The sequence below is a fragment of the Nicotiana attenuata genome, unplaced genomic scaffold, assembly GCF_001879085.1.
Source record: "Nicotiana attenuata strain UT unplaced genomic scaffold, NIATTr2, whole genome shotgun sequence".
In the NCBI taxonomy this organism is placed as follows: domain Eukaryota; kingdom Viridiplantae; phylum Streptophyta; class Magnoliopsida; order Solanales; family Solanaceae; genus Nicotiana; species Nicotiana attenuata.
The window spans coordinates 93259-109670 of NW_017673609.1; the positions used below are offsets into that span (position 1 = coordinate 93259).

Genomic DNA, 16412 nt, shown 5'->3' on the forward strand with positions numbered 1-16412 from the left:
ATTCAAACGTCAGAAACGAGAAATTGCCTCATCATTACCTGGCATTGGAATAGAAGACGCATGACCAATCAGGAGTCCCACGAAAAACGAAGCGATGCATCGGGAATACACGTCATGATGACGCATGAGGTCGTGATGACATTTTGATTCATGGACAGCACAACTCCAAAATTTGCGGCTCATGAAGGGCCACGTTGCTAGCTCGCCTCAATCATCACGACCCGATTAGCTCATCCAATCATTTCTACCGCAATGAACAGAATCCGCTCATCAATCCCGCTTGAGGCCGGCCTCAATAAGCGGAGGGACTAAATGTATAGGTCATAATCTGCCCTAGAATATTTAAAATAAGATAACACTAAAGAAAGAATTTTTGAGTCGTCGTTAGTCAAGGTGGACCAGGAAGCAGCAAGACTCGTAGCCGAAGAGTCGATGTGAGTCGTGGTTGAGATGTCAATAATGGTCGAGGTCGAGCACTGTTGATGAAGCTGTAATGGCTAGCTTTTGAAATAGGATATTAAAGAGAATATTCTAGTGGATATTCTCTACACTTGTACTATTAGGGTTTATTAGGAATATATCTCATATAAATAGAAATACAGACAATGATGTGGGGTATGTGATATTCATTTGTAAGAACACACTTTGACAAAAAGATTCTCTTTCTCTTACTAGGATACAAACATCACATTTTCACTAAGATTCTTGTCGATATTATTCCATACTTTTCTACCAGATCCGAGAATAATTCGAACATTGAAGGATTTGTCTGTCACTCATCATTGTCAGAAGGGACAATCATCTAGTTCATCCTTTATTGGGGAAATCGTTCCTCCTATTTACTTAAGTGTTATTTATTGTTATTCATTGCTATTAAATGCTACATTATTACTCATGCTTTTTGGAATAGTTATTGTATATCAATATCACTATTCGACCAGATCTATCTGACGTTTATCACTTTCTCGGAAGCTACATCTAAAAATATTATTGTTAACTATATTTAACCCATAATCACATAAATTTAATTATTTGGACCAAGAGTTGTATTTTTGGGTCAAACAGTTCAGACATTATTTATTATAATTTAACAATTTTTTGTATATGAATTTTATCAGCTTATCGAAAGTACTGGATTCAAATGTTACAAGATTGCATCTACCTATGATATCTCTATGTTTAGGAAACATATGAAACTTTAAATGGATAAGGGTCAAATATAGCCCTCTACTATGAGAAAAGGATCAAGTTTATCCTCCGTTATACTTTCCGTCTAAAAATATCCTTGATGTTATACAATTAGGTCAAATATACCCCTCATCCGTTAAAGTTGTTCAAGGTGGCTGCCCAATCTCACGTGGCACTGATATTTTAGCCACGTGGCATGCCACCTCACTGCCGTAAACCCATCTTACCCCTCTCTTTTACTTCTTCTTCCGCCAATAATACCATCCTACCCCTCGATCACCACTGCTACCATTAACACCACCATGACCACTCCTAGCAGTGATTTTACTCATCATCAAAGAAAAATAACGTAAAAAAGAAAAACAAAATTGATAAGAACAGATAGCTGCATAGCCAACGATCAAGTGAAATAAAAAATCCAAATTTTACTTTGATACTCATAGGTCGAGGAGGATTTTATGCATTATCCCCTATATTCATGACTAATCATATAGCATGTGGCCACACGATTGGAAACTGAATTTTGGTTAGAGGAAAAGACATCACTGGAAAACAGTATCGGTTTCAATTCAATTTCCATTTGTATGAAAAACAAGAAGATACATGTCCATTATCAAATAGTGGCTTTCAAGTCTAGGCATATGGTGGATCAATTTCATATAGTACAAATGGGTCATTATCTGAATAGCGTTAAGAAAAAGAGTTCTTTACTTATCATCAACTCAATCTTATTCCTTTTCAATCCGTTATTTTTTTAATATTCTTTTAATTTTTTCAGCATTCTTTTATGGTCATTAGATTTTTTTACTACGGCTAAGTGAAGGTGAAGATGATAAAAATTATGGTGAGCATGGTGATGTTGATGGTGACACTAGTTGTGGTCTTGTGGAGGAGTAGGAGTTGCTAGTTCTGGAAGAAGAAGTAAAAAGATGAGTAAGATGGGTTTAGGGCAGTGAGGTGGCATGCCACGTGGGATTGGGCAGCCACCTTGGACAACTTTAACGGATGAGGGGTATATTTGGCCTAGTTGTATAACAGCAAGGGTATTTTTAGACAGAAAGTATAACGGAGGTAAACTTGATCCTTTTCTCATAGTAGAGGGGTATATTTGACCCTTATCCGAACTTTAAATATTAAACTTATTATTTCAAAAAGTTTAACTTGTAAATTTATCCCAAAAATGAAATATTTGACACTCGCACACAAGATATTGTTTTCTTAAACAATGAATATACATATAAAGAAAGATTTGCTTATTTAAGTTACCTTGATCTCTATTCGGTAGTTGCGACATAAGTTAAGCCAGTAAACGAGATACCGCAGTTTGATCCCTAGGAGGACGGCACAGTAAGAACAAAAGGTAAATACTCGAGTTAGAGGTAAAAGAAGTACGTTGTCGGATTCTCGAATTAAGTTTTTTTTTTTCTATAAATGGGAAACTGCGATTTAATAAAATTGGAGGAAAATGTAGATAAAACAATTGTTGTTGGTTGGACGGTCTCCCCGCTATAGTCCAAAAGTTCACAAAACCAGTTTACTCTTCTCTTCTCTTGGGCTTAGTTTCAAACTATCAGTCTCTCTTTCTCTCTCTATAACACACAAAGAAGAAGAAGAAGAAGAAAAGTTTATACAGAAAAAAAAATCCAAAATTTCCTACAAGCGTCGTTTCTGAAATTATAATCCTCAAAAATCAGTTATTGGGTATTTATTTTCTTGTATAAAACAAGAGTTCAGGAAGAAGAAGAAGAAGAAAAAAAAAAAAGGGGGAAAAGAAACGAGATCCCTAGAAAGCCGGCAAGTATGGCGTCAAAGGTGATGCCTTCAGCGTCAACAACGCCCAATTCGGATCGTTCTCGTTCTCGTTCTCGTTCTTGCCTACCCCAAAACCCAACTCCTTCTTCTTCCTCTTCTTCTCTACTTCACTCTGATCCTTCTAGAAACTTCGGCTCTATGAACATGGACGAACTTCTCAACAACATTTACTCCGATTCCCCCGACCCTTTTTGCTCTGCCTCTGAAACCACCGCGCCTACCCCCGCTGCCGCCGGTGATGGCCGTGATGTGGGACCCAGTAAGACTGTGGATGAGGTGTGGAGGGAAATTGTATCAGGGGGTGGGGGTGGAGGTGGAGGAGGGAGTGGTAGGGAGCCAGAGATGACTTTAGAGGATTTTCTGACCAAAGCTGGAGCGGTTACGGAGGAGGACGTTAGAGTCCCGGTGATCGCTCCGCCACCAGCCACGGCGGCGCCAGCTGCAGGAGGGTTTGTGGTGGATAACATGGGGAATTGTCAGTTTCCGATGGCCATGCAGAATGGACCCCACATGGGATTTGGAAATGGGGTTGTAGCTATTGCTGGGAGTGGGAGTGGTAGTGGTAGTGGGAGAGGGAAGAGGAGGTCAACCGTTGAGGAGTTGCCGCTGGATAAAGCTACACAGCAGAAGCAGAGACGCATGATCAAGAACAGAGAGTCTGCTGCTAGGTCTAGAGAGCGAAAGCAGGTCCCTTTTTTGCATTTAATTCCCTATTATATTTGTTTTTGGCCACTTTGGGGCAAGAATTGAGACATGCATGTATGTTTTTACTGAAATTACAGGCTTATACTGTGGAATTGGAGTCTTTGGTTACTCAATTGGAGGAGGAAAATGCAAGGCTTTTGAAAGAAGAGGTTAGTTTATTAAGATCTTCTAGAATGGGATAATTATCTTGTTTTTTCACATACTACATAACCGAAAGTTTTATTCTTTTTCATTTGAATCTGTTCTTAGAACTGATGTTGGCTAGTCGTATAATTTAGATTTCCAAAAATTGAATTAGCTTTTTTAGGATTTACCCGAAAATTAGTTCTTTTGAACTTTGCTTATCGTCAGTCACCACTCACCAGTACCAAAAATTAACGTTTTGTAATGACTCGTTAAGCCAGCACTCTGTTCACCTCATTTTTTCGTTAAAGCGTTTAGCTTTATGAGTTCCAGGTTCAGTGCTCTGTAGCCTCACTTACTTTCAGCATGCCCAATAAATGCTGTTCGATCTCTGTGTACTTGGAGCATGTAAAAATTAAGGTTGTTTAGGATGATTGAAATTTCTAACCGAGCCCATTCTTTGGAATGCAGGCGGAGAAGAATAAGGAGAGACTTAAGCAGGTATGACTTTCACTCTTTTGCTCTTTAATATACCACTTTGGTAATGAAACTTTAGCATGCATTAGGAGTGAAATTCTTGGTGTGTCTCGGTCAATTCCGAATTCATTTATGTGTTCTTTTATCCAATAAATTCAGGCATGCTTCTAGTCTTACTGTGTCTTGTTGCTTGCAGCACCCTTGGTACTACTTTCTATTTTCTCTGGATGAGCTGAGCTCTGTATTTCTCCGCCTCTTTTGTAACATTGAATCTGTTCATTTCTTGTGCGGACTATTTCTTGTGGCATTATTGCTTGTTGCTAGTCATTCTCTTGTGCTCGCATTGAGGAGTTTTAATTACCTGAGCAAATTGAACACAAAAGTTATCTGTACCGTAATATTTAAGGTTGAGGATTCAGGTAACAGTCAAGCAGTCATGAAGGACTAGCTCTTCATGTGGGAGTCCTTTATGCAACATTGAGAAATGATTCGCATGTTTCCTTGTAGAGCTTCAGTTCTTCGACTGTAGATTATCCATCAGGGATATAGATTTATGAAACAGAAAATCAAGCACATCGTGATTAGATACGTATGTTGGTATATATTTCTGCAATGATCTGCGTTTTAGTCGTGATCAACTTCATCTATAAGGTCCTGACACTTTGTTTTGCGTGTACTCAATTTCATAACCTTTCTGCATCCTTTTTCCTAGGAAACTTTTGAATTTGAGTTGCTTCTGGAGCCAAATGCAATAACTAGTAGCAATTCAAAGAAGTTCTTTTGTAATGATTGATTTGAGACTTAGAGTAAAACCATTCCAGTATGAGAGTACCCAAATTGACGACCAGATACATGTAATCAATTCGTCAATAATTGTCTTTAGAACTTTTTTCCACCACGTATGGAACTCCTCCAAATTTGATTTTTCCTGACCTTTTTTTTATTCTTTCTTCCTTTTTTATAAGGTTACGCAGTCATATCTATATATGTAAATAAATGTATTCTTCTTGATACATGCTTAGGCATCCTCGATATAAGGTTTCCGCACACATTGAGTTAAAGCTTGGAAGTTTTGCAGATATCTTGCTGACACTTTGCTTGTATGAAAGAGAAGTTCTGCCTCTTTAAACCACCATGTGCTATGTTAATGTCAAATGTAAGGGTCAGGGAGGTTGAAAAAAGAGATTCACTACAGCTTTGCCATTTAGGGGTTGCTATGCAACTTGCCCATCAGATGAAAGATATAACCTCACTGTTCGATAATTTTTCAGTCAGAAGGTTATTTTCTTCAGATCTTGGCACTTGGACAAGATCAAGGCTCTTGTTTTTTTTTCTCTCTTCTCCTTTTTAAAGCAGTCGTTGTGATTCCTTAAACTAAGATCAAGGCTCTTTGCTTTTTCTTCTCCTTTTTGAAGCAGTCCTTTGTAATGTCTTAAAGTAAGATCGTGGCTCTTTTCTTGTTAAACTAAGATTGAGGCTCTTTTCTTTCTTTTTCTTCATCTTCTTCTCTTTTAAAAGAATCCTTGTGTTCTGAATGGGGAGATGGAATATGGTCTATAGGACTAATAATAGAGAAGCTGATGTACTTTAACAATCTATCGGGTGCTCTGGTGATCCCACATGCAATCTGAATCTGTTTTTATCTAATTCTTCCTGCGTGAAATCCTGAATCTGATTCTGATAGTCCTCATGTTGATTGCTAGTGTTGCTTACCTTTTAAAAGAGAAGATAAGAAAAGATAGTCCTAGTGTTCATCACTGGCGTTGCATTGTTCTTTTGTTATTTCAGCAGAACTTGTTACTGGAGACATCTTAAGATGTTAAACTTTGAAGTTAGATATCTTTTTAATCAGAAAAGATATGTAAGAGAAAAGGAGAGATATTAAGAAGAAACGAAATAGGATTAGGGTGAAAAGTGGAAGAGCTGGAGGGTTGACCCAACTGAGGATAAATCATTTCAATTTAGGTTCGACTATCTTAATCTTTTCGTTTATTTTTGTGGAGGCAGTTACGGGGTTTTATGGGGAAAAGAAAGCGCAGGGTCTTAAAGAATTACACCAAATTGTGCCCTGCTGTCCATTATCTTGTATGGACGTCTATATCAAATTCTAGAGATTCATAAATTCCTTTTTAAGCCCTAGTTTTGAAAATGAATTTTTGTACATTTAACTTTATGTTTGTAGTCTGAAAAAGATGTGGTAGGAGGTGCTTTCAGTTGATGGATTGTATCCTTGTAATCTCTTGGTAACATATACTTTCTGAACAAGTGAACGTGGGTCCACCTTTGATCACTTTTCATGTTATTTCCGTGCAGATTATGGAGAACCTCATACCAGTCGTAGAGAAACGAAGACCACCAAGAGTTCTGCGGAGAGTTCGATCTATGAGCTGGTAGGTCTGTCTTAAATGATCCTGAACCAATTGATGTCAGAATCAATGGTTGTACTGCTACTGGAGCTGCAGGAAAGTTGGAGGAAGAGGTTTTTCTGATTACCAGAAGAGTTTAGGCCGTACATAGTCTGCAGTCAACTTTTTAGGTGACGGAACTGCTAAGAGCCCATCTCCAAACTGAAGATGACGAAGGCTGCAAAGTTCTTTCATGAATATCATGTGCATGAATGAGATTTATGTAAGCATTAGGCTTATGCTTGGCTAGCTTTTTATAGTTTGCTGACGTAGTAAAAGAATATACTGTACTTTAGCTTCCGCAGGCATATCATGCTGGTTGCAGGGAAGGTTGATGAACGTGGACTTTGTTTATACTAACTGATGTGTTTTTTGGAATAAGAATTTGTCTTGTGAGTATTATGTTCCAAGTTTTTAAGTTCTGTTGTACTTTAACTGGATTAGCGACGATGGATTTAGTCATTGAATCAAAAGCCCTTTTTCTCTGTGTCTTGCAGTTGATTTAAGTAGATTGAGAATTTGTTGGTGGAAAGAAGTGCATTATGCCCTCTTTTCTTACCCCAACTGAGAGGGGTTGAAAATTAACAGAGGGGTAATCAGTAATCACAAATGAGGGAAATGATCACTCCTCCAACCTGCCCTTTTTAGTCCCAACAAAACCCACCTTGTTGGTAGACTTCTGGAGAAAAGGCAGTGCTAGAGTGATAGGCTTCTTGGCTTAGTACCGGCGGAATTATAACCGCTTTCAAAATAATAGTCGAAAAAGATACATTTTGTATGCTATATGCTAAAATTATACAAATTTTATATACTTGTTCGACTACCGAGTATATATAGTGAAAAAAGCTCAATACCCACTCCCTTCCCCAAATTGACTCCAAATATTAATAAAATTGACTTGTGATAGAACAGCTTGGAAGTAGTGCATTTTTAGCAGTTTAGGGTTCTTTTCGTGGATTGTCATATTTGTAGTGGATTTGGAAGTGTCAAACTATCAAACTCAACTCCTATTATTGAATTGTGTGGTCATTTTATTTAAAAGTTTGAGCAGTTAGGGCATGACGGCTGATTCAATTGCGCTCTCTACTTAACTGTTGCACGACTTCTTTCCTATTTATTACCCTTCTTTCTACTGCCTATTTTGGATAGAAGAGTAAGACTGCTTATGACCCCGTTTGGCCATGAGTTTTGCCAAAATAAATTTAGAATTTATTTTCAAAATTCATGTTTGGCCATAAATTTTGCCCATATTTTGGCCAAATCCCAAATCCCAAATTTTGGGCCAAAATCCCAAAACTTGGGAATTATATACATGTTTTTCCAAAATAAAGTTGGAAAATATGTTTTGAAAACGTATGTCCAAACACATTTTCATCTTCAAACCAAATTTCACCCAAATAAGATTTTTCAAAATAAATTTGGGATCTATGGCCAAATGCTAGCTATGTATCATTTTCTATCGAAAAGGAAAAACCGTCTGCTTTTTTCTCAAAGCAAGTTTACACTGACCACAGTAGTGCCATACGTTATAATTTGATTCACTCTCCCTTCTCTCTTGAGTCTTGAATAATAAAGTTCACATTGATCCATGCATATAACCACCTCTCTTTGGTTTGTAACACTTATTTCAGTTAATACTTTTTGTTCTTAATGTGTTCAATTATATAACCACTTTCCAAAGATTCAAATTGCTAGAAATACGGTATGATACACTTAACTCGTCTTAGATATAGAAGTTTTATCGCCAGTGTGTAGTAGTTCTTTTTTCTTATGCCAAACATGTCAAAATATTTGTTGGAGAGTAATGTGGAAATATCTCAAAGCCAAGATTTGCTCTCATATCATGTTAAAGTGTAGTTTCTGGAAACTTACTTTGTCATAGAGGGAAAATTATTATTGCTTTAAGTCAGCAATATTATCAGTGTCACACACTTCCAAAAATATGGCGGGATCCAGAATTACCAACCTTCAACAACACTTGTAAGCCGAAACAAATTGCATCATTTCTGACAAAGTCAATCGGAGAATTTCAACAATTCAAAGATTTAAAAGCGAACGAGTTGACTGTTAACATAATGAAGATTTTAATTTCTCTCTTATCCTTCTGCTCTGATCCTTAACTTTCCACCAATAATTTTGAATGTAAAACATGCATACCTAAACTCATTTTGGTAGTCATTAGTTCAGCGTACTTCACAAATATAAAAAAAGACGGAGAACGCCAAGTTTTATTAACTACTCATTAATTGTCTAAGATATTAGTTAACTCTATAAACCATAAATTAAAATTCATTATAGTCATGCTCCAATTTGCCAATTTTTATGTGCCTTGCTCCAGGCTGTTGTCACATGGAATTCTAACCCCCTCTAGGTAGCAAGGTTAGGACTTTAGGAGGGACCAACAATTACTGCTCAAATTTAATGTGCAACCCATCTTATTGACATGTGGGATGACTTCATGCTGCAAACATGTGAATCTGGCAGAAGATAATTAATTATTTAATGAGCGTCAGTTTGAACGAAAAAGCAAAGAAAATAAATGAAGACAATAAAACAAGGGTGTCAACTTCAGCATAAATTGAGGTAAGGTATATAAATTATTGATGTAACATGAAATATTCAGGAGTTGCTTTCTTGAGTATTATGTTGCCCAGTGCAGAGGCAACAATCCAACATCCATTGACAGTAAATGTCCCAGATAAGATGTAACTTAACCTGCAGATATTGTAACATGACAAGAATTCCAAATTGCAGAGACCAGTTGCCTTATTTCTTCAGCCAAAATATAGAATGGGAATTGCAATGCATAAATATAGTAAACCAAGTAACTGTATCAAGTGAGGCTAAAACAAATATAAGTATGACTGACTGCTGCAAAGGTAACAAAGGAGTAAATTCAATTCAGAACCTTTTACCAAGTGACTACTATGGGCAGCCCGGTGTACTAAGCTCCCACTAGGCGAGGTCCGGAGAAGAGCCGGACCACTAGAGTCTATTATATGCAACCTTACCCTACATAAGAGGTTGTTTCCATGGCTCGAACCTGTGACCTCCTGCCCACATGGCAGCAACTTTACCAGTTACGCCAAGGCTCCCCTTCGTATCGAGTGACTACTGTGGATTCACTATAATCAAATTGACAAAGAAAGACTCCACTATCACACTGAATGCTGCATGCTTAAGATATGCTGAAGTGCAAGGGTATATATCACTTGATTACTGCTGGAAAGAAATAGCTAAGACAACTCACAGATACAATCACACAAACAAGAAGGTGGTAAAATAGGCTAAAATCTTGCATTTCTTACTGCTAAAATTCTATATACATAACTTCCAGTCTTTCCGTTAATGGATTCTAGTTGAGAGTGCACCATGTAAAGATGGAAATCTCTGCCGGGCCAAAATGACTGTTAGATGAATTTCTGTACATGGCACAAAACAAATGAGGATTTGGTAGAACATACTACCTGAAAGATACGCCTTGCTCTAAAATAAATATCACATGAAAAGAGAATAAGGCCAATTGAAAAGACATTATGAACTTGAAACTGTTAATTCTTATCTCAAGCTCAAATTTCTATGTCATTGACAGATACAAGGATTGCTGCCTTATTCATCAGTTAATATGCATGTCACCAAGGAGATACAACAAATAAATAGCTTCATATAATAAAAGTATAATCATGACAAAACACCATCTCCACCCCCTCCCAGAGAAAGGAAAAAAATGAAAAAATAAACCATCACAATGCAGAAAAATGAAAAATGGAAACTGGTTTTACATATGGTATAGTACATACAAACTGTTACCTGCTTAAACCATAGTTGCTAGATATTTTTTTCCTTTTTTACTTCCTTAATACCAGCATAACCAAAATAGGGATGTATATGAAATTCCATTTTGTTAGAAGTTGTAGGACAACATAAACGCTAAGGCTGACTTGCACTTCCCAGGAGTTCAAGACCCTCGGCCCGGCAACTCATAATTTTTCTAAATACTTCCTTTAAATGGCGTTCTAGTGGATCAAGACCAGTCTTTAGAACTTCACAGACTGCTGATAAATCTTGACCGCCCACTTTAACTTCTTCCATCTGATCGTCTGTCAACGGTAACTGAGCAGAGTCTATCAAGTCAGTCAATTGATGGACACATTTCTCAAGCTGATAAATTTCCTTCAACAATCCATTTGAATTGCGGCGTTCTGGCTTCTTAGCTTCATCCATTATCCTACCATGAAGCAACCAAAGGGGATTGCTCCATGAAAATTGCCTTGGGATAGTAAAATGAATTTGTAGGCTTCGATCCTGACAAGGGACTGCAGCAACAAGGACCCACAGTACAAACAGCAGAATAAAGTTCATTGTAAATATAAGGCTCGCTATCCCATTTGTTGCAGCTATTTCATTTCCACGGGGAGCAACCAAGTGGCTTGCAATTGTCTGGAGCTGTTTAGATGCTGACCAAGATTGAGACACGCTCCAAGATAGAGATCTTGAGTGCCCAGAAGGACGACGCTGGTGATCCTTGGTCTTATTATGGCGTCCAAAAGAACGGTTCCTCTGAGAAAAAACAGATCCAGCTTCTTTCTCTTCTAGCATCACAAGAGCCAAATCCATCAGACTCTTTCTAGTCCGGCGGAGCTGACCTTCGCCAATCATCTTTTGTCGAGAATCCAATGCGGAAACCACAATTTCCAAATGCTTATGCCAGAGACGAATCTTACCAATCCCATCACGGGCTGCATTGCAAATATCAAGTGCTTTTATAGTTCTATCAAAGTAGTCAGACAGAAGCTTATCTTGAGGCGATTTCAAGAGGAGTTCCTTATTGTTGCACAAGAGGATTCTGAACTCTTCCTGACAACTGGTAAACGCATCTAGCAACTTGCGAATCCATGCAATGGAAAGGAATTCATCAGCAGAAGCAACCGACAGTTCCTGAAATCGAGTGGACACTAGTTTCTGAAATGCTTCCTGCTCAATCTCCTGGACATTAGAATCATGGTTCAACTCCAGGGAATGAACCTGTTGTTCACTTCTAATACTCAAAATTGAACGACGGAATGAGGCAAACGGCATCGAAGAACCATGACTGTCTGAAGAAGGCATTGTAATCCAATATACAAAACCTCCTCAGAATCTATTTCTATACGCTAAATAAAACCTCCTCAGAATCTTAAAATCAGCTCAACTGAGAATTAAAATACCTTCAACCACTGCAATTTACATAATACCAAACAGGAAAAAGACCAATCAGTTGACAAAACAAAAAAAAATGGATAAAAAACAGCATTTCCAGGTCCCCATATTGCAATCCCAAAATTTCAAAAAGAACACAAAAACAGAAACAAGATTACACACCATAATTCAGCAAAAAAGCTAAGTACTATTAATAAGGACCTTTTTAACCGTTTGAACGGTTACAATTCCGAAACAAAACCAAAACCCACCTCAAATTCAGACAGGGAAATAACAGAAACCTCAAGAACATCGAATTTCATGCATAAAAACAGCAAACCCAGATCAAATTCAATACCCAGAATTAGATCCTAGGCAACAAACTCCAAAATTCTCCAAAAAGACCGTATGAACAAATGGAATGAATTTTTTTTAAAAAGAAATGAAACGTAAGAGAGGAGAAAAAGAATATAATACCTATGAAGAGCTAGCTGGACATGTTGAAGCAGAAAGAGGAAAAAGAAGAAAGGGAACATATATTGAACCCTAGAGCCTTATGGACATGAAGGCCCCTTTGCCTTTGCTGTTGACACTAAATTTTGGGTTGCAAATCGAGACGTATTTAAGAAGCAAATGAGAAAAAGCAAAACCAAAAATATAGTAAAAGCATGATTTCTTGATTTACGAACAAGAATGTTTTTGGGTTTTTTTGCGTTATGGTGGTTGCAATTTGGTTCCTATTGTATTTTAGCCCTTAGACTTTTGTATTTGTTGTTTTGTCTTTCATTTCCTTTTTCTTTTTTCTTTTCTTGTGCTATTTTAAGTTTTTAGCCTTTATTCTCTTTTTTATATTCTCTTTGTTATAAAACAATAAAAGAAGAAGAAGAGTATTGCAGAGAAAAATAGAGGGAGAGAATTCTTATTGATTATAGGGAGAGGGTGACTTAGCCACCAAGTAATAAACCCTAGAATCTCTCTAAATATAGACATTCACCTTAAATAGAATTCTATTTATAACACTCCCCCTTGAATGTCTATTCAACAGATAATGTGCCTCATTAAAACCTTGACTAAAATAAAACCCAGTGGGAAAAAAATTCTAGAGAAGGAAAAAGAGTACACATATCTGCAATACGCCTTTTGGTTGCCTCGTTAAAAACCTTGCAAGGAAAACCCAGTGGGACAAAACCTTGTAAGGGAAAAAGAGTACAACGCGTATTAACTCCCCCTGATGAGAGCATCAATTCACATCCTTAAGCATTTGCATTCCAATCTTGTGCACCATCTTCAAAAGATCTCTTGAACGAATTTGTTTCACCTTGAAATCATCATTCCTATAGATGTATTGTCTTCATATGATCTTGTTGGAATCGTCCGTTCAATATCTTCACATAGAGGTGAACACTCTTGCTATCATATTATCATGCATATAGTTATAGCTAGATACATTTGTGCACAAATTGCACTGATGAAGTGGTACTTCAAGATCAAGAATTGTATATGCTTCAAGCAACTTAAATCCTTCATGGATTGTCATATAAGTTAAGTCATATAAGCCATATAAATAAACTTTAGATTTGTATCAAATTTTCATGTCATGCCAGACATATAAGATACATAAAGGTGATAGCACACACCATTGTCTTTATACTTTTAAGTGTTTGAACTACAGGTCCAAAACTACTTGTCATTCATATGAAACCAAATTCCACTTGAATTGTTTCGCCAGACTTAAGAGCCTCATATATATTTAGTGCTATAATCAATGTCGTCGACAAACATTTTATATCAGTTTCAATATTTTTTCATAAAGACATAACATAGAGATCTCTTCATTCATATTTTCAGGTACCTGAATCTCTCATGAGATTTTATGAAGTGTTATGTCATGTGATCTTCTAGATCATTTGCCTCCTTATTATGATCATTTTGATCATTTGCTCATCTTCTTTATCAAGAAGTTTATTTGAAACCGATTTGCCTATATGCTTTAAGCGTACTATAGACTTTATCCTTCTAGGACTTAATATGAGCATTTGCAATGAGAATATAGTTACTTTCTTTGGGTCAGCAAATGCGTCTGGCATGCTTTGCAATATATTGCAAATGAATTATCCTTTTATGAACTTCAAGTTCATATTATTTTATTCGGGGATCTAGATGTATAAATGATAATTCATTCCATGTAACTTTTTCTCAACTGTTGTATCTTGTCTCCCCCTCATGTTAGAAAAACTAACTTGTTTCCTCAACTTTGAGAAACCATCTTTGTGCGTTATGGTGTTAATCAAAATATACACCGCACATCAATAATAATAAGATGGAATTATTTGGTTCCTGACCATGAACCACTTGTGAGGGAAGAAATTAATATACTTTCGTATATAACGTATATCAAACTGATATATAAAACTTTGTTCTCATAAGCAATAGTTTAGCTATTAAGTAGAGGCACTTAATAAATTATTTTGCTAAACGAACTGTGATGTAAACCAATTTATCAAGATGAACTTCTTGAATAAAAAATCTGGAAATTATGCTCGAAATTAAATTATTGAGCAAGTTACCTCGCAAAACACCATGTTGCGGGTTAATAATAATTGCACATGTAACCATCTCATAGATGCATCTTATGTGGTATACATGGCAAGTGAATGGGCCCATATTCACCTTTGATATTTCCAGCATTCATGGGATTCAATCCCAATTTTAATTGGTCTATTAATTAATGAGAACAAGCAATATAAGAGAATTCGTAAAGAACTTTCTAGTTCTTTAATATTTACCCATGTGAATTCTCTATTATTTTTGCACATCATACATGAATTAACATGGCTAAACCAAGTATGCCAACTGGATAAATTATCAATATTGATAAACTTCAGGTTTACACCATGATGTGTGCAATTATGAATAAACTCCAAGTTTATTATGATAAGGGTTTTTATATCAATAAATATCCACTTCATTGTGGTATTACTTTGTTTATGTAGTACAAATTGGAGAATAAAGCGGGTAGTTTTTCACATACATATTACCCCGCTACAAGATGTAGTAATAGGAGATATTAAATCTTTCCTTTATTTATAGTCTCAATATAATCAACCGCTTTCGCGTATACTTTGGAAACTGAATAAGTTTCTTTGAGACTCACTACAACACAATACCTTATTGGTAATCAATTGTGTTTCTCCAAAATAGTAATAATTGGCTCTTCCAGAGTTCTCAATTAATTTGGTACTACCACATATTTATCAACATCCATATGGTGAATATCTCTTTTAAAGAGAAAGTTATACCATTATCGTTATGGTCAAAATTATATGCAAGATCTGTTTCTTGCATTATTTTTGACTTTTAATAATCACAATGCCAAAATATTTTGGCGTACAATAGGTGCGTGACCAATGACCATGCATGCCATAATAATGATAATATTTTCTTATATCATCTCAAACCTCCTTCTAGAGGTGAGTGTGGTATATACCACTAGCACGCTCATATTCTTCCAAAAATGAATATGTATTCTTAAATCAGATGTTATCACATTCACATCATGAATGGACCATAATCATCTATATGTACTTTATAAAATCTCATGTCAAATCGATGACAAATATTTTCACAAAGTGGGGGATTATTTTGAGAATTCTTATTATTCTCATTATCACAATGATGACGATTATACTTTCGTCTATTGCCACGTCCACATCCATTGATACATTCATAGTGAAAATATTGTCTTCTTTCAGACTTATCACATACTGCTATCACATTCTATTAAGGGAATGAGAATGGAGCAAATTCAATGGGACGTGTTTCCACTTTTTGTGCCCATAATCACACATGAATTTGATCATGGCAAGACATAGAAATTTTTACCACTTCAGGTGGTTATAATTTCTTACAAACTCCATTAGAGTTATAATCAAATTTTATTGTCTTTGCTTGTATATAAAATCAAACTATAGAATTTCAAGAATTTAAAAGAGAAAAATAAAGTAAAATACTTACCTTAAATCCAGAATTTAATCATGAAGGAAGTTCATGGAATAATTGACAATCATTATGCTCAATCCCAAAGCTTCTACTCAATTGGTTAGAGTGTCGTGCTGATAACGTGCTATAAAACAATAAAAGAAGAAGAAGAGTATTGCAGAGAAAAGTAGAGGGAGAGAATTCTTATTGAATTTTGGGATGAATTACAATGTAATAGAACCCTCTATTTATAGGGAGAGGGTGACTTAGCCACCAAGTAATAAATCCTAGAATCTCTCTAAATATAGACATTCACCTTAAATAAAATTCTATTTATAACACTCTTTGTTTATTCTTCTATTTTAAGATTCTTACAATTATATCACCATTCATCTCGGTTACAATTGTTTGCTTCCTTCTTACTCCATTTCGCATCTTTCTACTTCATTATTACATGTAAAAGGAAGAGAATATAACCTAAAACAACATAGCAGAAGCATGATAAAGAAATTTAATATCTAATATATATATATATATATATATATA

General features: G+C 36.1%; 2 protein-coding genes across 3 annotated transcripts; one reads left to right on the forward strand and one right to left on the reverse strand.

Annotated features, from left to right (window-relative positions):
* The first annotated feature begins 2632 nt into the window (after positions 1 to 2632).
* On the forward strand, positions 2633 to 7128 carry LOC109216856 (ABSCISIC ACID-INSENSITIVE 5-like protein 7). 2 transcript variants are annotated; one of them, XM_019381070.1, is made up of 4 exons: positions 2633 to 3687; positions 3783 to 3854; positions 4300 to 4329; positions 5384 to 5795. In XM_019381070.1, the coding sequence occupies exons 1-4, from the start codon at positions 2989 to 2991 to the stop codon at positions 5393 to 5395; spliced, it is 813 nt and encodes a 270-aa protein (XP_019236615.1). In that variant the 5' UTR covers positions 2633 to 2988; the 3' UTR covers positions 5396 to 5795. The 2 variants fall into 2 exon arrangements, with proteins under 2 accessions (XP_019236615.1, XP_019236614.1); XM_019381069.1 differs by lacking the exon at positions 5384 to 5795 and adding an exon at positions 6619 to 7128 and having other exon boundaries at positions 2635 to 3687.
* A 3137-nt stretch (positions 7129 to 10265) lies between these two features.
* On the reverse strand, positions 10266 to 12548 carry LOC109216858. The gene is made up of 2 exons (XM_019381073.1): positions 12366 to 12548; positions 10266 to 11926 (listed from the first exon to the last, which is right to left on the reverse strand). The coding sequence occupies exon 2, from the start codon at positions 11817 to 11819 to the stop codon at positions 10641 to 10643; it is 1179 nt and encodes a 392-aa protein (XP_019236618.1). The 5' UTR covers positions 11820 to 11926; positions 12366 to 12548; the 3' UTR covers positions 10266 to 10640.
* Between the last annotated feature and the right edge of the window lie 3864 nt (positions 12549 to 16412).